The sequence below is a fragment of the Somniosus microcephalus genome, chromosome 4 (genome assembly GCF_052327205.1).
Source record: "Somniosus microcephalus isolate GS21.2 chromosome 4, FLI_Smic_1.0, whole genome shotgun sequence".
Taxonomy (NCBI): Eukaryota; Metazoa; Chordata; class Chondrichthyes; order Squaliformes; family Somniosidae; genus Somniosus; species Somniosus microcephalus.
Window position 1 is genome coordinate 173,826,421 of NC_140990.1, and position 25,527 is coordinate 173,851,947.

General features: G+C 43.1%; 1 protein-coding gene across 5 annotated transcripts in view; it reads left to right on the top strand.

Annotated features, from left to right (window-relative positions):
• creb1b (cAMP responsive element binding protein 1b) overlaps positions 1 to 25,527 on the top strand; it is an 83,510-nt gene that overhangs the window by 50,296 nt on the left and 7,687 nt on the right. For 3 of the 5 annotated variants that reach the window (XM_085985469.1, XM_085985465.1, XM_085985466.1), the window contains 4 exons: positions 4,862 to 5,005; positions 14,592 to 14,692; positions 17,835 to 17,974; positions 23,168 to 23,350. In XM_085985469.1, the coding sequence (XP_085841595.1) occupies positions 4,862 to 5,005; positions 14,592 to 14,692; positions 17,835 to 17,974; positions 23,168 to 23,350 (568 nt within the window). Of the gene's footprint in view, positions 1 to 1,650; positions 1,784 to 4,861; positions 5,006 to 8,653; positions 8,722 to 14,591; positions 14,693 to 17,834; positions 17,975 to 23,167; positions 23,351 to 25,527 lie in introns of those variants that run through there. The other 2 variants (XM_085985468.1, XM_085985470.1) reach the window with 2 other exon arrangements.

Sequence of the window (25,527 nt, forward strand, 5' to 3'; positions counted from 1 at the left end):
CAATCAACCTAACCTGCACATCTTTGGACTAGAATGTCGGCCTGACTGGTGCACACTGCATTTGCAACTGTCCTTTCACCTCAGAATTGGTTTCAAAACCTTCTGTCTGATAAAGTTAACTCTGTCAGGTGATAGTACCAGTGCCACAATTGGTCTCAGTAGACCTGGCTAGGGAGGGGGGAAATCAGCCAGGGTTCCTGCTTCATGCAGATCCAGTAACAGGCTCAGTGGTAGCACTCTCGCCTCTGAGTCAGAAGGCTATGGGTTCAAATACTGTCTAAGGTGGCGTCTTTCGGATGAGATAGATGTTAAACAAAGGCCCCGTCTGCCCCCTCAGGTGGACTTAAGATCCCATGGCACTATTTGAAAGAAGAGCAGGGGAGTTTTCCCCGGTGTCCGGGCCAATATTTATCCCTCAACCAACATCACTAAAACAGATGATCTGGCCATTATCACATTGCTGTTTGTGGGTGAAAATTGGCTGCTGTGTTTTTTATAATACACCAGTGACTTGTTAGTCAACCTCCTTCCATGGTTCACAACAACACGTTTCGAGTAAGCACGAGACACTTCGTAGTGTAGCACAGTATACGGAACAGACTTTATCGATATACAGCACAGCGATCGACCTAACTGTATACAGAGAGAGCAGCTTTTCGGTTTCTGTATCTTTCGAGCTCTCTGGAAAAACTATTGGAAACCCTGCTCCTTTATACACCACTTTTGCCGACATCAAAGGTACATGTCATAGATAAGACTTCATGACGTATCTCTTCCCAAATCCTTTGAAGACAGTCTATTCATCTAAACAGTTGTAATTGTTTATCCCTTAGATAAAGCTTCTTGATGTAACTATTCCCAACCTCTTTCAAGAACAGGCTTTATCAACTCATTTTTCCATACTATAGCTAATGGATCCTCTACCTATGTTTATTACCCTAGCCCCTAAAATTACACATTACTCGCTCATGGCTGACGCCATGATTGTCATGTATTTCTTTGCACAAGCACTGTACATATCAGAAGACAAGCTATACATTCCTCTCATGACATTTCAAAGCCATCCTGTTTAAAAGAAAGACAGACTTGCATTTATATAGCGCCTTTCACGACCACCGGACGTCTCGAAGCGCTTTGCAGCCAATGAAGTACCTTTGAAGTGGAGTCACTGTTGTAATGTGGGAAACACGGCAGCCAATTTGCGCACAGATAGGTCCCACAAACAGCAATGTGATAATGACCAGATAATCTGTTTTTGTTATGTTGATTGAGGGATAAATATTGGCCAGGACACCGGGGATAACTCCCCTGCTCTTCTTTGAAATAGTGCCATGGGATCTTTTACATCCACCTGAGAGAGCAGACGGGGCCTCGGTTTAACGTCTCATCCGAAAGACGGCACCTGTGCTCAAGTCCCTGGAGTGGAACTTGAACCCACAACTTTCTGACTCGGAGGCGAGCGTGCTGCCAACTGAGCCACAGTTTATATTGGAAAGGCTATTGCTCCATGATACAAAGAAGTGTGACTGTTAATCCTTTAAATCTTCACGATGTCCAACACACTTCAAAAGTACTTCATTGGCTGTAAAATACTTTGGAATATCCTGAGGCGCTTTATAAATGCACGTCTTTTCTTTTTACTGGACAGTGAGCATGTCATGTAGGAACACAATTCGGCTGTCAAATATCTCACTCGCAGTTACTGTCTAGGCTCATGTGATGGATGGCTTTAGGTGAGCTGCTGGAAGGCTGTCGATGTCCATGGAATCGTAACCAAGCATAGGTCAGTGACCTCCAGAAGACGAGAGGGGAAAGTTTGAGGTGCAAAAGGTGGATTTATGTGTCACTAGCTCAGGTAGTCTCAGTCCAGTTCCTAGTTGGCCAAGCTCACAGCACAAACCTGTCCTTAATTCACCATTAGTTGAAAGAACAGAAGTGCCACTGCGAGTCAGTACTTTTTTGACTTTTGGGGCAACTTTTGCTGAGTCCTAACCTGTTGTGTTAATTACTACATGATGCTAATATTATGCATTAAATCTGCATTCTTGAGCACTGTCTTCATTCACCTTAGACATTCTGTCTTACAAAGCAATAGTTGCCATTCATGTATCAATGGAGGGATACCGTTTATAGTGGTGACATTGGAGCCTGCTGCATTTTTTGAAATAATTATGTTTGTTTTTAAAGGCTTCAGTACCATCATGTGACTTTACATAGTTTCCTAGCAGTGTCAAGCATAACAACAGTTAAAAATGGAGTGGATCTTTTGATTTGGCTCAGAATTGTAACATATTTGTTTCACTGGGTAGATCAGCCCAGCCAAGAAAGAATAAGACTCAGTTTATTCAAAAAAATTAAGTGCACTGTCTTTCCTCGACCACTGTACATGGTCGACCACACCATCCTCATCCAATGCCTCTCCTCCATTGTCCAGCTCAGTGGGGTTACATCATGCTTACTTATACAATCGTAGCCCGAGCATCTCCAGCACTGGCTTCTCTTTTGCCCCAGTAGTGTTATCTCTGCAGTCCCCCAAGGATTTTTCCTCAGCCCACGCCATCCTTATCTACATGGTACCCATTGCCGACATCATCCATGGACATGGGGTCAGCTTCCACGTGTACGTTGATGACATCCAGCTCTTCTTTATTTATTCCTCATCTTCACTGCAACCTTTTTCTTTTTCCTGGGGAAAGTTCCTGCTCCTTTTAAAATTAAATCCTTTTCTCCTGTGTATTGTAAGTGGCTGTTACATTTCCCTACATTACACCAGTGACTATACCTCAACAGTACTTCATTGGCTGTGAAGCACTTGGGGCACCCTGAGGTTACGAAAGGCCGTACATAAATGCAACTTCTTTCTTTTTCTTTAACGATTACTCAATATTGTATGAAGAATCCATGCTCCTAGTCTTTTATCACATTGTTAAATTTTGCCCTAATAAAATTAGGTACTGATATTAGTTATCCCTCAGTTTACAGCACCTCATTAGTTCAAATATAATTGTTTTTACACTGGTCCCAACTCGTAACATACTGTATTGGAAAAACTGTTGCTAGTCTCAATAATTTCTGTATTGCCACATATCTTCCCATTTTCAAAACCCACCTCTTCAACTGCATCTCTGGCCACCTCTTCTAATCCTTCTCTAAAACTCCTCTTTGGTGTCTGGTTGCCCCTTTGTAAAATACCTACAGATATTTTATTTTCAAAACCACCATCATCTACCTCCTCAAAAAAACTCACCTTTGCTTCTGTTCTTACAAATGCCCCCATCCCCAACTTCCCTTTCCTCTCCCAAATCTTTGTTCTCCCAAGTGTTGTCACCTCTCAGATTTGTGCCCATCTCTCCTGCAATCCCTGTTTGGATGAGGTTACTGCCCTTCCCACAGCACCGAAACAGCCTGAACAAAATGATTTGTGACCGTGGTGCATTATCACTCCTCGTCCATTCTGCAGCCTTTGACACAGCTGACTAAACCATCCTCCACCAGTGCCGCTCCTTCATTGCTATGCTTGGTGATATTTCCCTCGCTTGATTCAACTCTTGCCTATCCGATTGTAGTTGGAACATCTCTATCAAAGGCATCTCTTCCTACCTCACAGCGTCACCTCAGCAGTTCTCCATCGATCCATCCATGGCCCCCTCCTCTTTCGTATCCACATGCTGCCCCTTAGTGACTTCTTCCAATTGACATGGGGTCAGCTTCCACATGTATTCTGATAACATTCAGCTCTACATCTCCACTATCCCTCTCAACCCCTCTGCTATCTCTATGCTGTTAGACTGCTTGTCTGGGATGACTGCCAAGCTTCTCTAACCAGCCATTGAGAAGATTGAAGCCTCTGCCTTTGGCCCCTGCCACAAACTCTACCTTCACCACTGACTCCATCCCCCTTGCCAGTCACTAGCTTAGGCTGGACCAGATTGTACGCATCCTCAATGTCTTATTCGACCCCAAGCTAAGCTTCCGGCCGTGTACCCTCTCCATCACTTCTGTAACATTTCTCTTCTCTGCACCTACCTCAGCCTATCTGCCACCAAACCCTTGTCCATGCCGATGTCCCATCCAAGCTCAACTATTCCAGTGCTCTCCTGGCCAGCAGCCTTGTTATCCAGCTTATCCGTAACCCACCTTATTGACCCCGCCCCCCCATATTTATTTTTGAATAACAACAACCTGCATTTATAAGCGCCTTTAACATAGTAGAAGTCCCAAAGTGCTTTACAGAAGCATAATAATCAGGCAAAAAAATTGACACCGAGCCAAAGAAGGAGATATTAGGACAGGTGACCAAAAGCTTAGTGAAAGAGGTAGGTTTTAAGGAGAGACTTAAAGGAGTAAAGAGAGAGGCGAAGAGATTTAGGCAGGGATTCCAAAGCTTGGGGCCCAGACTTCTGAATGTACAGCCGCCAATGGTGGGGAGAAGGAAATCAGAGTGCACAAGAGGCCAGAATTGACGGAGCACAGAGTTCTCACTGAGTTATAGAGCTGGCAGAGGTTGCAGAGATGGGGAGGGTAGAGGCCATGGAAGCATTTGAACACAGGATGAGAATTTTAAATTTGAGGTGTTGGTGGACCGAGCAGGAGCCAATATAGGTCAGTGAGAACAGGGACACCTCCATGAAGAGCCTTGGGGCATTTTTCTACATTAAAGTCAAATTGTTGTTAACTGTTTAAAAAAAAATAAAAAGTTTGTGTTTCCTGCATACAGCAGCTTTTCTGCATATTTTATTGTGTTGAGCATGTTTTTTTTTTCATGTTACTGTATCTAATATTTGAATGAAAAGATTTGAATTAATGTTTGAAGAATGAACTAATTGCAGTAACGAAGTTTCCTCATATTTGATATTTACAGGTAACCATGCCTGGGATCCAGTCAACAACCAGTCCAACAGTAACTTTAGTGCAGTTGCCCAATGGACAGACTGTTCAAGTCCAAGGAGTTATCCAGGCAGCTCAATCATCAGTTATACAGTCACCTCATGTCCAGACTGTCCAGGTAACTCCCACTAAAGTAGCTATGTGCTCCGAGGTGTATACTATATTGACCCAAATATAAGCCACACTTTTCAAGCATTAGGAATTAATTTATAGAATAGCAAAATACTACGGATGCTGGAAATCTGAAATAATAACAGAAAATGCTGGAAACACTCAGCAGGTCAGGCAGCATCGAGGAGAGAGAAACAGAGTTAATGTTTCGGGTCGAGGACCCTTCATCAGAACAAGTTCAACATAACTTGAACAAGAATTAGTTTATGTTTGAGATGCAGCCCACATGCAAGCATGAATTATTTTCCAGGGGGTTTTGCTCAAACCTGGGAAGGAGGGTGGTCTACTTGTGAGTAAACGAGCTTCCAGCTTTCTTTTCCATGTTTATTTTTTATGATTTGTTGCTTGTTTTTGTAATTTTTCTGATTGTCCCACATCCAGGAATTACAGGTGCTTTCCATTTTTCTTAATGTAGAGAAAGCTTTACCCAAATTTGCAAGAGGCTGTGCAATGTTTTGTTCAGCATAAAGCTTTATTCCTTTCATGAGTTTATTAGATGAGTATGTCTTTGAATTTCTTTTGCTCTAAATTTGTCATCCTTCCTTAAAAGAAAATGGCTCAATAAGCGTCTGTTTTTTTCTCCTTCTAAAATACCCAGTCTTTGTCTCCTCTTAAATTTGGCCAATAAGCTTAGTTGTATTCTCAAATTAATGTACAGCAGATATATTCAGTTTGTTTGACTGGTGGTTCACTCACCAAAAATATTAGTGAATGTGTGTTTCAGTATTTGATGTCAAACCCTGAATGAATGATCCTTGACCATGGTACAGAAACAGACACAGTAAGACCACTATTGTATCTTAGAAATTACCATTCGCCACACCATGAGAAAGTAATTCACAAGAGGCCATTCAGATATATTACATGGTGAGACATTTCATTTTCTACCAGGACTTTACCATGAAATTGTGTGACATTTCATTGCAAAAATAACCAACTCATATGATAAAGTTGACTCCCAGCCAGGCTTGACACATTTTAAATTTAGTGGCCCATATACTTTTAACAGGCTGCTGGTGGGAATTTATATCTCTGGACTTCACCTCAGGGCATATTGTACATCTAACCAACACCATGTTCTGTGCTCACAAACAAACCTATTTCACAGAACTGAGAACAATTGTGCTGCATCATTTCTACAGTCATTATAGTTTGCTTAATGCAAACTGCTTCTCGGGCTATTTACAAGGCAGTGGCACTAGAGAGCGAGCACAGCTTGGGTACAATATTTTATTACATAGAATATACAACACAGAAACCGGTTATTTGGCTTAACTGGTTCAATCAAGTGCTCCACAAGAGCCTCTTCTCGCCCTACTTCACCTAACCCTATCAACGTATCCTTCTATTTCTTTCTCCCTCATGTGTTTATCTAGCTTCCTCTTAAATGCATCTATGCTATTCACCTCAACTACCCCTGGGGTAAACACCTGCCATGGTCCAGTTGGAAGAGATCTGTAGTCCAGATGTGGACCACTGCCCATCATTTGAGTAGCCTCAGTGTGCAGTATGATGGGTTGATGAGTAAGAGTGGATGGAGAGGAGGAGAAGGTTGGCCCAGTAAGGCTGGATTACACACACGTTTGGAATTAATTACTAGCATAAACAGAATGGAAAGAGTTGGTAAAACGATTGAATTATCAACACTGTTGTTTGAACAGTAGGTGACTCACTTCCCTTGGTTATGATGCAGCATGCATTCCTTAGTGTGGTTTGCCTGCCTTAGTTTTTTAAAAAATTTGTCTTGAAATTACCGTTGCACTATTTGCATATGAAGTTTCTTGGTCTATTTTTAAATGTTAACATCTCCGTTAAAATATTGGTTAAAAGAAGCGAATTAAGTGTGCCCATAGATTAATATCAGATGACACAGATTCAACGCCATTGAGTTTAAACATTTCATCATCTTTTGCATCCACTGTCTACATCAGGCATTTCCACATCAATTAAAGCTCTGCTCCTTGCAGAGTAAAGCTTTTACCACAATAAAATGAGATTTTCAGTCCAAACTGAATTCTGTCCCAGGTCCCAGAAATGAAAGGGTAATATTCATCCAGTACCGTGAGGTTACATTGCTTTTAACACTTGCATTGTAAAGTCTTTCTCCGTATAAAAAATTGCATAATGCCTTTAATACGGTAAAACATCCCTTTACAAAGTGGATGTGGAACATCGAGGAGAGTTGGGGGATGTGAGCAGAGGTAGGTTTTGGGGAAATTGCTGAATGTGGGGAGAAAAGTAGAGACAAGGTAGAGGGGTTGAGGAAGAAATTTCCAGAGTGTTTTGGTGTGATGACTGAAGGCTGTTACTGATGGTGGAATGGAAGTCAGATATATATTTAATTGCCCATTCTGACCCAGCTGTAGACATGTTTCAGTTACGTGCTATTATGTCAATATTTATTTTAATCAATGACGCCCTCAAATTTGTTGCTTATAGTCTCTGCGTTAATATACTGTACATACATTTTAGTTTAATTTTCCTTAGTTTGACATTTTTTCCTTTTTATGCCTTCCCGTAACCTGATTTAATTTTTTACTATCGTGTCCTGTTTAGCTTCCTTATTGCTATGCACATAATAAACCCAGTTAAAAGCTAGCTAGTCAGAAATTTTACAATAGCAAAATACTGTGGATGCTGGAAATAAGAAATAACAACAGAAAATGCTGGAAACACTCAGCGGGTCAGGCAGCATCTGTGGAGAGAGACGAAGGGACTGAGCCACAGTTCTGATGAAGGGTCATCGACCTGAAACTTTGACTCTGTTTCTCTCGCCACGCTGCTGCCTGACCTGCTGAGTGTTTCCAGCATTTTCTGTTGTTAGTCAGAAATTACAATTTAATAGCAGAGGCAGGGTTGGAACAAGACCATGGAGGGATTCATAGACTAGGACGAGGATGTTGAATTCCATGTGCCGGGGGATAAGGATTCAGTGGAGTTTAGCAGGAATGCTGTTTATAGTAATAAGGGAGTAGAAAAAAGTTAAACAGAACAAGATGGTGAGTGGGATAGGATGCAGTTGGTAGAGTTCTGGATGGGTTGGAATTTGTGAGGCCAACGAAGAATGGTTTGGAGAAGTTGAGCCTGGCGGCAGAGACAAGTGATAGTTCAGAGAAAAGAAAGAAAGACTTGCATTTATATAGCGTCTTTCATGACCGGATGTCCCAAGCGCTTTACAGCCAATGAAGTACTTTTTGAAGTGCTGTCACTATTGTAATGTAGGCCATGCAGCAGCCAATTTGCGCACAGCAAACTCCCACAAACAGCAATGTGATAATGACCAGGTAATTTGTTTTTTAGTGATGTTGATTGAGGGATAAATATTGGCCAGGACACCGGGGATAACACCCCTGCTCCTCTTTGAAATAGGATCATGGGACCTCTTGCGTCCACCTGAGAGAGCAGATGGAGCCTCGGTTTAACCTCTCATCTGAAAGACGGCACCTCCCTCAGTACTGCACTGGAGTGTCAGGCGAGATTTTTGTGCGCAAGTCTCTGGAGTGGGACGTGAACCCACAACCTTCTGACTCAGAGGCAAGAATGCTACCCACTGAGCCACAGCTGACACCGTGGAGGTGGAAATAGGTAGCCTTGATGGGGCACCACATGAGCATTGAAGATTAGCTCGGGGTCAAGCAGGACACCGAGGTTGCACACTGTCCGGTAATGAATTGATAGACGCAAGTATTTTTTAAAAAAAAGAGAATTACAGGGGATGGCTAGCTTATTACATACCATATAATCTGCAATAAAGGATTTAAACTAGTGGGATGTTGTCACATATTGTGAACAAATTAGAATTGCATTCTCTATGTAAGGTCCAGGATGTTGGGCAGTAATTGTTACTGCAGTGATTCCCAGGAACTGATTGCACCCCTCTCCCAACAGCTGGGAGCGGTACTGAAGAGGTTTAGCTTGATGTACTTTAAATTCCCCTTCCCATCCACAGTGTTGACGGGTGGAGGAGGGAAATATCAGAATAATTCCAGAGATATGAATTGGCAGATGGAACTGTTGGAAGGATCGGAAGAAAACTCCTTTCTTTCCTCTTATGTAATGCCTATCACATAAGACCAGGCATCAGCTGGCTCTGTGAACAGGGTGACTGTGTTTTTGCCCCACCTTGATGCACATTCATTAGGACCCTCAGATTTTTGGATTTTATACTTTTGGTAAATTCCACGAATCTATCATTTCTTCAAAATGTCTGCTGAATATGCTATTCAAGCGCAATATGCTTCACACATAATCTGTGCAGTTTCGGTCATGTGCTGAATAGTTGTACTATTGTGTGAGCTTAATAGGAGTCTTAAAGAAGAGGATCTCCAGTGGGGGTCTAGAGTATGGTTTAATGTTAGGGAGGGTTTAAACTAAAATGGCAGGGGGTTGGGAACCTGTGCAGGGAGACAGAGGAAAGGGAAGCAAGGATAGAAGCAAAAGACAGGAAGGAGAAAAGCAAAAGTGGCAGTCAGAGAAATCAAGGGTGTAAATCAAACATGGCCACAGTAAATAATAATTCTAAACAGTCTAATAGTGTTAAATAAAACAAGCCTGAAGGCTTTGTGTCTTTGTAATAAGGTGGATAAATCAGCTGCGCAAAGAGATGTAAACGGATATGATATAATTGGGATTACGGAGACATGGCTCTAGGGTGACCAAGGCTGGGAATTCAACATCCAGGGGTATTCAATATTTAGGAAAGACAGGCAAAAAGGAAGAGGTGGGGTAGCATTGCTGGTTAAAGAGGAGATTAACACAATAGTAAGGAAGGATATTAGCTCTGATGATGTGCAATCTATATGGGTAGAGCTGAGAAATACCATGGGGCAGAAAACGTTAGTGGGAGTTGTATACAGACCCCCAAACAATAATGCTGAGGTTGGGGATGGCATTAAACGGGAAATTAGAGACGCGTGCAATAAGGGCACAGCAGTTATCATGGGTGACTTTATTAATCTACATATAGATTGGGCTAACCAAATTAGTAACAATACTGTGGAGGAGGAATTCCTAGAGTGTATACGGGATGGTTTCCTGGACCAATATGTCGAGGAACCAACTAGAGATCAGGCCATCTTAGACTTAGTATTATGTAATGAAAAAGGGTTAATTAACAATCTTGTTGTGCGAGGCTGCTTGGGGAGGAGCGATCATAATATGATAGAATTCTTCATTAAGATGGAGAGTGAAGTAGCTGACTCAGAGACTAGGGTCCTGAATTTAAATAAAGGAAACTACAATGGTATGAGGCGCGAGTTGGCTAGGAGGCATTGGGGAACGTTACTTAAAGGGTTGACGGTGGATAGGCAATAGCAAACATTTAAAGATCGCATGGATGAACTACAGAATTTGTTCATCCCTGTTTGGCATAAAAATAAAACAAAAAAGGGGACTCAACCGTGGTTAACGAGGGAAATTAGGGATAGCATAAGATCCAAGGAGAGGACATATAAATTGGCCAGAAAAAGCAGCAAACCTGAGGATTAGGAGCAGTTTAAGATTCAGCAAAGGAGGACAAAGGGATTAATTAAGAGGGGGGAAGAGTATGAGAGTAAGCTTTCAGTGAACATAAAAACTGACTGTAAAAGCTTCTATAGATATGTGAATTGAAAAAGATTGGTGAAGTCAAGCGTAGGTCCCTTGCAGTCAGAATCAGGGGAATTTATAATGGGGAACAAAGAAATGGCTGACCAATTAAATACATATTTGGTTCTGTCTTCACAAAGGAGGACACAAATAACCTCCCAGAGATGTCGGGGAACATAGGGTCGAATGAGAGGGAGGAACTGAATGAAATCAGTATTTGTAGGGAAATGGTGTTAGGGAAATTGACGGGATTGAAGGCCGATAAATCCCCAGGGACTGATAATCTACATCCTAGGGTACTTAAGGAAGTGGCCCTAGAAAGAGTAGATGCATTGCTGGTCATCTTCCAAAATTCTATAGACTCGAACAGTTCCTATGGATTGGAGGGTAGCTAATCTAACCCCACTATTTAAAAAAGGTGGTAAAGAGAAAACGGGGAATTATAGACCGGTAAGCCTGACATCAGTAGTGGGGAAAATGCTCGAGTCCATTATAAAAGATGTAATAGCCGAGCACTTGGAAAGCAGCGACAGGATCGGACAAAGTCAACATGGATTTACAAAAGGTAAATCATGCTTAACTAATCTACTGGAATTTTTTGAGGCTGTAACTGGTAGAATAGATAAGGGAGAACCAGTGGATGTGGTGTATTTGGACTTTCAGAAGGCTTTCGATAAGGTCCCACATAAGAGATTCGCGTACAAAGTTAAAGCACATGGGATTGGGGGTAAGGTACTGACTTGGATAGAGAACTGGTTGGCAGACAGGAAGCAGAGTTGGAATAAACGGGTCTTTTTCCGAGTGGCAGGCAGTGACTAGTGGGGTACCGCTGGGATTGGTGCTAGGACCCCAGTTATTCACTATATATATTAATGATCTAGACGAGGGAACTAGATGTAATATCTCCAAGTTTGCAGGCGACACAAAACTGGGTGGGCGTGTGCGCTGTGAGGAGGATGCAGAGAAACTCCAGTATGATTTGGACAGGTTGGGGGATTGGGCAGATGCAGTATAATGTGGATAAATGCGAGGTTATCCACTTTGGTGGCAAAAACAGGAAGGCAGATTATTATCTGAACGGCAATAGATTGGGAGAAGGGGAAGTGCAACAAGACCAGTCGCTGAAGGTAAGCATGCAGGTGCAGCAGGCGGTTAAGAAGGCAATGGTATTCTGAGCTTCATAGCGAGAGGATTCGAGTACAGGAGCAAGGATGTCTTGCTGCAGTTGTACAGGGCCTTGGTGAGACCACACCTTGAGTATTGTGTGCAGTTTTGGTCGCCTTATCTGAGGAAGGATGTTCTTGCCATGGAGGGAGTGCAGCGAAGATTTACCAGACTGATACCTGGGATGGCAGGAATGACTTATGAAGAGAGATTGGGTCGATTAGGCTTATATTCGCTAGAGTTTAGAAGAATGAGAGGGGATCTCATTGAAACTTACAAAATTCTAACAAGACTAGACAGACTAGATGCAGGAAGGATGTTCCCGATGGCTGGGGAGTCCAGAACCAGGGGTCACAGTCTAAGGATAAGAGGGGTACGCCATTTAGGACTGAGATGAGGAGGAATTTCTTCACCCAGAGAGTGGTGAACCTGTAGAATTCTCTACCACAGAGGGCAGTGGAGGCCAATTCATTAAATATATTCAAGAAGGAGTTAGATATATTTCTTAAGGCTAAAGGGATCAAGGGATATGGGGAGAAAGCAGCGACAGAGTACTGAATTTGGATGATCAGCCATGATCTCAGTAAATGGCGGAACAGGCTCGAGGGGCCGAATGGCCTACTCCTGCTCCTATCTTCTACGTTTCTATGTAATTGGGCATTTTTCAATGGTTACCTCAGTGATTGATTTAAGTTCCTTAGACATTATAGACACCACGACCAGATCAGTGGACAACAACAACTTTCATTTAGATAGCACCTTTAACGTTGTAAGACGTCCCAAGGTGCTGCACAGGAGCATTATCAAACAAAATTTGACACCAAGTCGTATCAGAAGCTATTAAGACAGATGGCCAAGAGCTTGGTCAAAGTGGTTTTAAGGAACATCTTAAAGGAGGAAAGAGAGGCAGAGAGGTTTAGGGAGGGAATTCCAGACCTTGGGGCCTTGGCAGCTGAAGGCGGGGGCGATGAAAATTGGGGATGCACAAGAGGCCAGAATTGGAGGAGCGCAGAGATCTCGGAAGGTTGTAGTGCTGGAAGAGGTTACAGAGATAGGGAGGGGTGAGGCCATAGAGGGATTTGAAAGCAAGAATTTGAATTTTAAAATCAAGGTGTTGGCCAGGCTGGGAGCCAGTGTAGGTCAGCAAGCACAGGGGACAGCTCTAGATGTGTCAAATCCGAAGCTTGTACGATGGACAATTCTTGACTCATTGTGAAGTGTAGGAGTTTCATTTGGTCTCATATGTCAGACATTATGGGATAGTGATTATATGGTGTTCACCCTCTAGAGTGGCAATATAGAATCGTAACAATAACAAAGTAAATCGATGGTGTAGGAGGAGTAAGGCACAGCTCTGTTTGATTCTCTTTTATATCTGCCATATGATTTCTGAGGGTGGTGCCCAAATCTTCCCATTGATTGGGGCATATCTTGCATCTCTCATCATATTGTTTTAGGAAGGAAGGTCAAATTTAGAACTGAACCTGCTGCAGCCAGACTGAGCAAGTTATTCTCCATAGCATCTGAATCCAGGCGGTTTGCCTGGGAACCACTGGCTGGTGCCATGTGACTGGGATGAAGTTTCGTGCAGCATATGAAAGGAGTTTAGAAAGGCATCTAGTACCAGGGTACAAGAGGATTTCCAGGTGCTGGTGGAAAGTGGGGAAGGGTCCTAGACCCCAGTGAAGCCTAATGGTTAACTTATTGATTTAGGCAAATGTTGAATTTATCATACAATCTTAGCAGCAATGCTGTAACATGCCCTAAATTGTTAGCTAATCCTGTTCTAAATTATAGCACTTTATACTGTGGATAGTATCTTCTGCTTTAAAACTGCTACTTAGAGGCAGGCTGAGAATGGATGCCTTGAGTAGAACATGTCACCGCTGTCACACGAGATGATATTCCATATAAAAATGAATTTCCCAGGCTGTCTGTAAATTATATGTTCCAACAGCATCTTCAAACAGATTCTGGAGGTGTGAAGTATTATCCCTCCCTGTTTGGAAGTCCTTAACCTGTGTTTTGACACATCTCCTGTTAGGCCAGTTGAGGTGAGGGTCTGTCGGAACAAGCTCCACAGCTCAGCTGTATGTTTTGATGGTTGTATGGTGTCTGTTTGTTTTATCTTTAGGTTTGTAAGACTTGAGGGGGGAGATGAAAATAGGGAGTTGATCCGAAACCACTTTGCTGTTAGATTGACTGATTGTGTGCATCCATCAGAAGGCCTACCTGGTGGTTCACGTTAGTAGCACTCTCACCTGAGTCAGAAGGTTGTGGGTTCAAGTCCCACTCCAGAGACCTGAACACACAATCTCGCCTGACACTCCAGTGCAGTGTGCACTGGTCAGAGGTGCCGTCTTTCGGATGAGACGTTAAACCGAGGACCCGTCTACCCCCTCAGGTGGACGTAAAAGATCCGAAAGCACTGTTTCGAAGAAGAGCAGGGGAGTTTGTCCTGGCCATTATTTATCCCTCACCCAACATTCCCAAAAGAAAAAGATTATCTGGTTATTATCACATGGCCGTTTGTGGGCTATAAATGCAAGTCTTTATTTTTCTTTTTACCTTGTCCAGAGCTTACAACAGGATTGGTTAGAAAAATATCACTGACCAAACTGTTAGTTTTAAGACCCCTTTATGCTTGTAGTCCGTCCCTGGTCTGAAAACTACAGTTTCAGTTAATAATCTATTGCTGCCAGAGTATTTACCTTGTGGCTAAATTGTAAACTGGAAGTAAACAACAAGATGGGCAGAAAACTGAAACTTCTCTTTTATTTCAGATTTCCACTATACCAGAAAGCGAGGACTCCCAGGAGTCTGTGGACAGCATGACTGACTCGCAGAAACGTAGAGAAATTCTATCAAGACGGCCTTCATACAGGTAATGGAGAACTTATCAGTTGTTCTTTCTGTGACAGACTCAATTCTGAATTGAACTGCTGACTCTTGAGGAGTTTTAACCCAAAATGCTGTCCTCCTCTGCAGCAGGTTCCTTCATGGGAAGGAGAGCTGTCTTAAGCCCAAATAGACAGTAAGATGAGCACCATTCATTTTCCTACTTTTTTAAAAACAAATCTGAACAGGCTAATTGAAAAGTTGCACAAGTTGGCTCCTTTATTGGCCTAGTGGGCAAAGGCAATGCATGATGCACTGAACCATACAGACAAGAAAGGTACTGAATTCCACTCCCAACTGGGGCAGCAGTTGATGCCGAACAATTGGTCTTGTGGGGACAAGTGAAGATATAAACTAGCCATGGTTCATGATTTTCTGTCCAGCGACCTCTGTATATGCGTTAACGTCAGGTAATGGGATTAAGTTTGTCGGTGACATCCTCTTTTGTACTCTCCACTTACAAACCAGCTCTCGCTGTCTGGGTTCAAAGGTGAAAAATGGTCGCTTTACCCAGATAACGGAGGGAGGCTGATGGAAGTGTAGTTGCAACAGATTTTGTGACGTTAGCATCAAGTTAAAGAGCAGCCAGCAGGAAAATGTATTTACCCATGTGAGTTATATTGGTCGCAAATAAAAATCAGGGACTTTCCCAGTTGTTAAGTGTCCCCACCACGCTCTCTGCCTGAAGATTAGTGAGGACGGAGAGTCTTGAGGGAATACGCTTTGTTCAAGCTCTCCCCTTTTATATTCTGACCTGAATTTGCTTTGATTTTTTTTTAACATGAATTTGTTTGTCGATAAGTAGACCCTCAAGTAGAATTCCTTGATTGACCAGACGAGAGTCAATTACAGAATATCTCAGCGCAGTTTCATAACAGACAGCCATGAGGAAAGGAGTTTGGCTCCAAACAAGCCTTGAGATCTGCTCCAGAGTTGTCTTCCCACTCTGGCATGGTTTACAAGTTGGCTGGTTCCAGTGTGGCTTTTGGCCCGCTTTGTAGTAATTGCTTCCACTGTTTGCATTGGAACCACCCACTGCAGCTGATGTCACTGGAATGGTCAGACGCAGAGAAAGAGCCTACTTGAGGATCTCCACATCAACGTCAAAAATGAGTCGAAGAAATTACGAGTGACCGTATTAATTTCTAATACGACAACAACTTGCATTTTTATAGCGCCTTTAACATAGTAAAACGTCCCACAGCACTTCACAGGAGCGTAATCAGACAAAATTTGACACAGCCACATAAGGAAAGGTACGATTTAAGGAGTGTCTTAGAGGAGAGTGAGGTGGAGAGGTTTAGGGAGGGAATTTCAGAGCTTAGGGCCTAGGCAGCTGAAGGCACGGCCACCAATGGTGGGACGAAGGAAATCAGGGATGCGAAAGAGGTCAAAATTAGGAACGCAGAGTTCTTGGAGGGTTGTAGGGCTGGAGCAGGCTAGAGATATGGATATTGAAAGGGCTGATTGGAAACAAAAAGTACTCCCTCTTCCTCCCCCTTGACCCTCGGACCTGCTTTAAATTTAATGTTACTTGTGTTAAACCTGGCTCCTAGCCAGTCAGATGCATCTATTTCTACCATCGATTGCTAATTCAGCTTGGAAATGTGATGTGCAGTTTTAATTACTAACCAGGATATATGGAGAAGAGCTTTGTCTGTAGTTGACCTAATCTACTGTTTGTTCACACAATTTGGCAGAAGGTCTCAGAATATAACATTGTTAGTCTCCTAATGACTTACCATTGTTGGAAAACTGCAAATCATTTTCTTTGGCTGCAATACACTTCAGTAATGTAAAGTACCATTTTCTATGTAAGCTAAATCATTTATCATCTGTAGAAAGAATGAAGTTGCATTTATATAGCGAGTTGCCACGTCCTCAGGACAATCTGAAGCACTCCACAACCAGTGGAGTACAGTCACTATTGTTACGTAGGTAAAAGTGGCAGTCAATTTTCACACAGTAATATCCTGCCAACAGCAAATGAGATGAATAACCAGTTACTTTTTGGTGGTGTTTGTGGGAGGAATGCTGGCCACAGATTACACCTGTAGTTATAAAATAAAAGCTTTCAAATAATGTTAATCTATAAATGATTAGGGTAGGTTAAGGAGTCACCTTTCTTTAATGGGACACATGTCTGTACTGTTCTGGTCAGATGTATGTCTAAATGTTCAATTTTACACAAAAAATGTTCCCCTCTCTTTTGTATAAAATACAATTCCCTGCCAGTGAGATTAAGCAGGTAACCAGCTCTGAAGTCTCTTTCTGTCCTTCTTCATAACTAAGAGGTGCGCAAAAACGCTTGTTTGTTTTTTCTTTTAAATTATTTCCCCAGTCACATTTGTGATGCCATGTCTGAGATTGAAGATTGGTGTCCTCTCATTCCAAACTTCTAATTGGCTGATTTATAATGTACTCAACAACAATAACTTGCATTTATACAGCACCTTTAATGTCTTTAGGCACTTCACAGCGTTATCAGACTCAATTTGACACCAAGCCATATAAGGAGATATTTGGACAGGTGACCAAAAGCTTGGTTGGCTTTAAGGAGCATCTTAAAGGAGGAGCGGTCGAGAGGTTTAGGGAGGGAATTCCAGAGCTTTAGGGCCTAGGCAGCTGAAGGCACGGCCGCCAGTGGCAGAGCGAAGCAAATCAAGGATGCACAAGAGGCCAGAATTGGAGGAACGCAGAGTTCTTGTAGGAATGTAGGGTTGGAGGAGGTTACAGAGATAGGGAGGGGTGAGGCCATGGAGGGATTTGACCACAAGGATGAGAATTTTAAAATTGAGGCGTTGCAAGATCGGGAGCCAATGCAGGCCCGCAAGCACAGGGTTGATGAATGGACTGAAATCTAGTGATCCTCAGCTAGAAAAGAATTGGCTTTAGAGCTATCTACTGTCACCAAACAGTATTTCTAGAATACTGTTTTGTCCAGCAGCTGACTGGTTCTTTTTTTATGCTGAAATGTTGTTTCCTGTTAAAGTTATACATGGTTAAATGTTTGGTCAGTTCAACATGAGATATTTCACTGCTTTGACTACATTTGTAGCTTAGCATGAGTCTGTTTATTGAGAGATTTCCTTTCGAGTCCCTAATCAAGTCTTGTTGCATTTTTTAAGGAAAATCCTGAACGAACTCTCTTCTGACACCCCTGGTGTGCCAAGAATCGATGAGGAGAAATCTGAAGAAGAGTCTGCTCCGACAGTTACTACAATGACGATGCCAACTCCCATCTATCAGACCAGCACCGGGCAGTACAGTATGTACACGTCCCATATCCTTTCCTTACAGAAATACTACCATTTCACTGAAATTAACACATTATCAGGACTGAGAACTTTCCTTTCCAGTTATATGGGGGGAAATATCCAAATTACAGGAAACTTTGGTTTATCCGGAGGTTGTATGTCCAGAATACTCGATCTAACGGCAAAAATCAGGAGCCGTTTTCTCTAAGTTTTTTTCCCCCCCCAGTCAGCCACTGCAAGGTCTGTAGCTATAGCAACAGCTTCAGCTAGAGACGCTTGCAGCTGCAGCCGAGTCTTTAGAAGCTGTTACTAAGCAACAGTGTTTGTTGTCAGATACGGAGATGAAAACCTCCGTTAACTTTGTATGTCCGGCAGTTTTGATAAATCGGCAACACGCCGGTCCCGTCGCTGCCGGATATCACAAAGTTTCCTGTACTTGGTAACATTGTTTCCTACATTACAACAGTAACTGCACTTCAAATGTACTTCATTGGCTGTAATGTGCTTTGGGACGTCCTGAGGTTGTGAAAGGCGCGATATAAATGCAAGCCTGTCTTTTTGCATCGATATTAAAGCACAGGAACAGGCCATTTAGTCCAACTGGTCTGTGCCAGTGTTTATGTTCTACACGGGCCTCTCGCTCTACTTCATCTCACCCTGTCTGAATATCCTTCTATTCCTTTCTCCCTCATGTACTTATTTAGCTTCCCCTTAAATGCATCTATGCTATTCATCTCAACTACTCCATGTGGTAGCAAGTTCCATATTCTAACCACTCTTGGGTAAAGAAGCTTCTCCTGAATTAATTTAATAGTGACACTCTCATATTTAATATTACCTCTAGTTTTTGACTACCCCCACAAGTGGAAACATCATCTTTACGTCTACCCTGTCAAACCCGTCATAATCTTAAAGAACTCTTTCAGGGCAGCCCTCCTTTCCAGAGAAAAGCCCCAGCCTGTTTAGTCTTTCCTGATGGTTATAACCTCTCACATCTGGTATCATCCGTGCAAATCTCTGCACCCGCTCCAGTGCCACAACATCCTATTTGTAATATAGAGACCAGAACTGTGCACAGTGCTCTAAGTGTGGTCCACCCAAGGTTCTGTACAAGTTTAGCATAACCTCTCTGCTTTTCAATTCTATTCCTTTAGAATATGATTGAGATTTTCGAAATGATGAAGGGAATGGACTTAGTTGGATTGGTTATTTGAACTGGATAGGGCTGAGAGGACCAGAGACCATCCATATAAAATCCGTAGAGAGAGTTAGGTTAGATTCGTGTTGTCCAATACATTAGCTACTAGCTACCTGTGGCTAATTGGGAATGCAGAAATGGCTAATTGCATTTCTGATTAGTAAATTTAAAAAATGAGTAATTGTTGGGCATTTGATCTCAATACTCATTCACGCATTGAAGCACTTTTACTTTGACCCTTTTGTGTGTTTTTTTAGTGCTGATCAGCAATAACCCCTGTGAGCAATGTTCCCGTTAATTTTTTTTGTGCGGCCCATTCAAAATGCTGCTCATTGAAAAGCCAGCTGTGCGGGAGGACCAGAGAGCCGCGCAGCTTAAAGGGAACAATGCCTGTGGGTCAGATATTTATCACTTTCATTATTCCAGTATAGAGTAACAATTACGCATTAACTGAGAACCAAACCCAGTGGTGGTGTCACTCTTTAAGGAGTTCGCCCTCCATTTAATTGCTGTGGCTGTTTCTTAACTGCTTGAAGAATTATTTTTAATCACTTATTTAAATCTCTGGGTAAATGATGTCACCGTCAACTCCCAGTTCCTGTGTTAATCTCGCCCTATTTTAGTTCTGAAACTGATACAGTTATGGCAAGGTTTACACAAGAATTGCAAGCCCTCAATTAATATGATTTAGAACACGAGAAAAGGACATTCGCCCGATCATAGCTCATTCCTCTAGATTTATACACAGTATTTACCAGGAGAAATATTCACCATCTCAACTTGAGCAAGCTGAGTAAGTGCTCTTGGGTTGTTCAAAGGTGCAGACAATGGACACAGTAGAGAAGAGACCCAAAAATAGACTAAACTGAGTGGTACCACCTCTAGTTTAGTTCCCTTTGAAAAATTTTTACGTTTGAGGCAACTAATGTCTGGGTACATAGTTGGTTGAGACTATTCTAGGACTTGAGCACATGATCTAGTCTGACACATCATTACAGTACTGAAGGAGTACTGCTCTTGTCTGAGGTACCATCTTTTTGTATGAGACATTAAACTCAGACCCTGTCTGGTAGCTCAGGTGGTTGTCAAATATGCCACAGTACTATTCGAAGAAGAGCAGGGAGTTCTCCTGGCATGCTGGCCAATATTCTTCTCTCAACAACGACCACTAAAAAAGATTTAACTTGTCATTCATTTTGTTTGTGGGACCCTGCTATGTGCAAAATGGCTGCCACGTTTGCTGACCTAAATGTGGGGAATGCCTGTGTGATGCATCAGGCATCACAACTATATGGAACTGGCTTGATGGACCAGTGGGTCTCCTCCTGTTCATTATTTTTCATATGTAACAACTGCATTTCTAAAAAGCAATTTGTTGTCTGCGAAGCGCTGTGGGGAGTTCCTGAGACACCTGATAATGCTAAATATACTCTAGCTCTAACTGAGCATTGCTTTCTAAACCTTTGCAGGCCTTAATCTTTGCCTTAGTAATTATAAAGTAATCTATCTGCAGCACCCCAGTGTGGTTTCTGCTTCAGATGTAATCTTTTGCACAGCAGTGCAAAGATATTTACAGTACCACATTAGCTTTATCTTTTTGAATGCAGCTGTATAGGCAGGAGCTTGATGAGATTTTCACAGTCACTATTTCTCCCTCCCCCCCAAAATTGGAAGCAACCAGTAAGTTTGGAAAGAGATAAAAGTGCCAGCTTATCCAGTAGCTAAATTAGGTTTGGTCAGAGGAAGCTAAGTACTGTTTGTTTTGTAATTGTATTGTATTAACAAGGGTGGATAATCGTGTGATAATGCTGTCACAGTCCATCGGTGGTTGTGGATTTTCATGGCCACTGCAGTATGACTGTTGTAGAATAGAATCAAACAGCACAGAGAGGCCATTTAGCCCATCGTGCCTGAGCTGACTCTTTGAAAGAGCTATCCAATTAATCCCACTCCTCTGCTCTTTCCCCATTGCCCTGCAATTTTTTCCTTTAAGTATTTATCCAATTTCCTTTTGAAAATTATGATTGAATCTGCTTTCAGGCAGTGCATTCCAACTCACTGGCCTAGAAATTGAGTTTTGGCGCAGCCAGGGCTTTAGCGCCGGAAGTTAGTGCCGGAGCTAAGTCGCGCTGGTCGGGCCCAAAATTCAATAGTTCTGCGCCCAAACGGCTGCCGGCGCTGCTGAGAGCTGTTTGCGCCTGAAAACTGGCGCAACGCGCTGAATTTCGGCGCTATTCCGGCGCTGCGGCGCCCGCTGCGGTGCGGCAGGTTCGGGAAGTGCAGGCCTCCTCCTTCCCTTAAGGAGGAGCTGCCTGCACCCGGCCGCGGCCCGCGAAAATCTTTTTTAAAATGAGCCCGGCACCTCGGACAAGTGCCGGGCTTGCTTCTGTTCCGGGGGGGGGGCGGGGGGAAGTCCGGGGAGGGAGCTGCGGCCGGCGGGAAAGCGGCCGGCCGCCGCGGGGCCTTTAATGCGCCGGCGCAAAGTCATGTAAGACTCTGTTGCCAGAGTCTTAGTTGCGGCTGCCACGGGCGAGGCGGCCGCAACTGAATTTCGGCGCTGGGGCCCGTCGGCATGGCAACCGGGACGCTGCGCACACCGATGACGTCATCGGTGCCGGCGCAGCGCTACCGGTCTACCGCGGCGGAAGGGCCCCAGGCAATTTCGGCGCCGGCGCCAATTGCAGCGCTAGGCCCTCTTGCGCCGCAAAATCGGCGCTAAGGGCACTGAATTTCTAGGCCACTGTGTTTATAAAAAAAAAAAAAAAAAAAAATTCTCCTAATTTCTGGTTCTTTTGCTAATTATCTTAAATCTGTTTCCTCTGCTTACTGACCCTCCAGCCAGTGAAAACAGTTTCTGCTTATCTACTCTTATCAAAACCCTTCATAATCACATCTCTATGAAATCTTCCCTTAACCTTCTCTGCTCCAAGTGGAACCATCCCAGCTAGTCTCCACATTGGATGGTCAACTTTGATTCATCTTATTAAACTCTCTTAAAAGGATTGGCACAAATGCCTGGAGGGTGTCACTATCAATCCTCTAGTCAAACCAAACCAAACCACTTCTCTTCAGTCAGTCTGCTTCAGCCATACTCTGATTTACCACATTGTGCCTGGGAAGGGAGATAAAACAATAATGAATAATGTACTGTCAGCTCCTGTTGAGAGTGGAGCAGTCCAGTGCTCAGAACACTTCATGGGTGCTGTCAGTTTGAAGCTCCAGGAACAGGGCATGATTGAGAGATGAAAGTAAGGTCTCCCCTCAGCCTGTTTATTTGTATGCCACCCTGATAGATGCAACCCTTCAAAAATAAATGAAACCCGTCTATCTAGAAAGCCAAAGGGCAAAGATTTGTAGAGCCTATAATTGGAACTAGGGTTCCAAAAAACCCTCCTAGGAACAGCTGCTGGTCAGTTTTTGAGTTAACAGCCCAGAATATTATTAGAAAATGATGTTCCAATTCTGGCCTCTTGTTCATCCCCAATTTTCATCGCTCCACCATTGGCAGCCATGCCTTAAGCTCCCAAGGCCCGAAGCTTTCGAATTCCCTCCCTAAACTTTTCCACCTCTTTATCTCTCTCTCTCCTCCTTTAAGACACTCTTTAAAACCTACCTCTTTGGCCAATCTTTTGGTCACCAGTGCTAATACTTATTAGGTGACTGTCAAATTTTGCCTGATAACGCTCCTGTGAAGCGCCTTGGGAGATTTTACTAAGTTAATGCGCTATATAAATATACGTTCTTGTTGCAGACTAAAGTTGTTATTGATTAAAAGGCTGCAGAAATATTCAGGTTTTATATTTATAGCAGCATTGTCTGCTCCCAATTGTAGATCTACTAATATTGGGGAAGAGAGCTCAAATGAAATTACTCTTCCCCGCCCAGCCCAAATTGGAACTACTTTTAAAAGTCTCCATTGTAATAAAGAGGCTTCACTGAGTCTTTCTAAATTTAAGTCCCTGTTTGATTGCAAGTTTTCATTGACCTCATTCTTTGCTTTTGCCAGTTGCTATCACACAGGGAGGTGCAATCCAGCTGGCCAACAATGGCACGGATGGGGTGCAAGGACTCCAGACGCTAACCATGAGTAACGCAGCGACGACCCAGGGTGGAGCAACCATTGTACAGTACGCCCAGAGTCCCGATGGGCAGCAGATCTTTGTCCCGGGCAGCCAAGTGGTTGTACAAGGTGAGGCATTTTGTCAGGGACTTCTCAAAAAAAAAAACGGATGTCCTGTCTAACTTTACAGTTCTCATGCAGTGTGGCAACCTTCACTTTGATTACCTTTGCCATGGAACTAACTAGTCCAAAGAGTCCGATTGTAAGGTCACTCACGCTATGCCTCACTCTGCTGCGATGCTGGGTACCCTGTCTGAGGTGCCCTGAATTAATCAGTATGGTGTACGAATGAGTGATGAGAAATACTCTGTGATGTTTAATAATGCCTGTGTGCGCCATGGCACAATGGTGCCCAGCTGAGAGCAGGAACGTGATGTGTGAGATATCGCAAGTCTCGTGTCTATGTTCTATGATTCTGTGGCACAGCCTATCAATGCAGTGTTTCACTAAGGTTGATTTTATTGTTTGACTGCTGACTTTTATCCCTGTTACGCATCCTGTTTTGTATTGGCTAAATTTCGAGCCATTTTGACAGACGGGAGGGGAGTTAAATAACGTACCATGGATTCATAGAATCTTACAGCACAGAAGGAGGCCATTCAGCCTGTGCTGGCTCTTTGAAAGATCTATCCAATTAGTCCCACTCCCCTGCTCTTTCCCCATAGCCCTGCAATTTTTTCCCCCTTCAAGTATATATCCAATTCCCTTTTGAAAGCTTCCACCACCCTTTTAGGCAGTGCATTCCAGATCACAATTCGTTTAACATTTTGTTATGTATTTTTTGAATTGGATATCGTAAATCAATGACAAACATCATGAATTGCTTGGCACTCTGCCATCTGCTGCTGAGAGTGGAGTGGTCAGTGCTCCGAACACTTCCCCAGGTGCTGTCAGTTTGGAGCACCAAGGACGAGGCATTCTTGAAAGCAGAAGATAAGGGCTCCCCTCAGCCTGTTTATTTTTCTCCCTCCCTGCTACATGCAGCAATTCAAGATTTGTCTGAATAGAAAGCCCTGCTAGGTTAAGAGCTTTGCAGACCGGCTGCTACCTTTTCCGTTATGGCACAACTAAATGTTCAAAATGTGTAATTTTCTTTGTTGACAAATGAGATTATTGAAAAGCAATTTAAAGTGAGAGGGGGTTAACGCAGTTACAGATTCTGCCATTAGGTGTTGCTAGTGCGCTTTTGAATAAAGCATGGTGGAGCCAGCAAGTGGTGATAGAAAGTATTGCATCCCGTCATCTGCGATCCCAGCATTTTGACATTTTCAACTCCTCATTTGCATCCCTCTTACAAATTGATCTGTTAAATACATATTGGAAGCAACCATGGATCGTGACGGCTTAGCTGCAATGTCCCTCAAGCTTTGAGAGGTTTTTTTCTTAAACGTTGACAAGGGATTCTGGGCAGATGTGTATGTAGTTGGTCGGCAAAGACACGTTCAGTGATCTTAGAGAGGAAAGGGAGATTACAGATGAGGCGGTAGTTTGATAGGGTGATGGGTTGAGGGTAGGCTTTTTGGTCGGGGGGGACTGTGTGATGATGATTTTGTAAAGAAGAATGGTGCCTCAGTAAAGTGAGCCATTTACAATGTTGGCTAGCATGGGCAGGGGGTGTGAGGGGTTATTGAAAGGTCAGCAGTTGAATGGAGAGGGGATTGAGAAAGCAGTAGGTGGATCTCATGGAAGAGATGAGCTTGGAGTTGGTAGGGGGAATTGGAGGCAACATGCAGTCTCTGGCAGGGATGGCGATAGTTGTTTTTTTTTTAAACCTGCTAGCCCAGGAACATTCAAGCCATGGCTGAGGTCAGTTAACTCAGCACAACAAATGATGAGAATTAAACAGGATATTTATCCAGCCTGTATGATTGGCACCATAAAAGTAGATTAGTGAGGCCTTGACCTGAAAGCAGTGGCGTTTAATTGGATTAATACTGGGTGCCATACAAGAGGTAGCACATCACTCAAATAATAGGAGATTCTGGGGCTCAGAACAAGGTTACAGCTCTTCCGTCAAGTATAACACTCTGTTTACACCACCCGTCTGTTACAGACTCCACTGTGAACTGAAGTTAACTAAGATCAAGCTCTCACTATCCAAGGAAATACAAGAGAAAAACTCACATCCCATCACTCTGGCATACATATTTTCAGCTTTTCTGTCATGAATTTTAAAATTTTATTCAATATTTAAAATTGTGACAATGTTCAAAACAAAAAATCTGCACAGACCCCACGCTGTATGG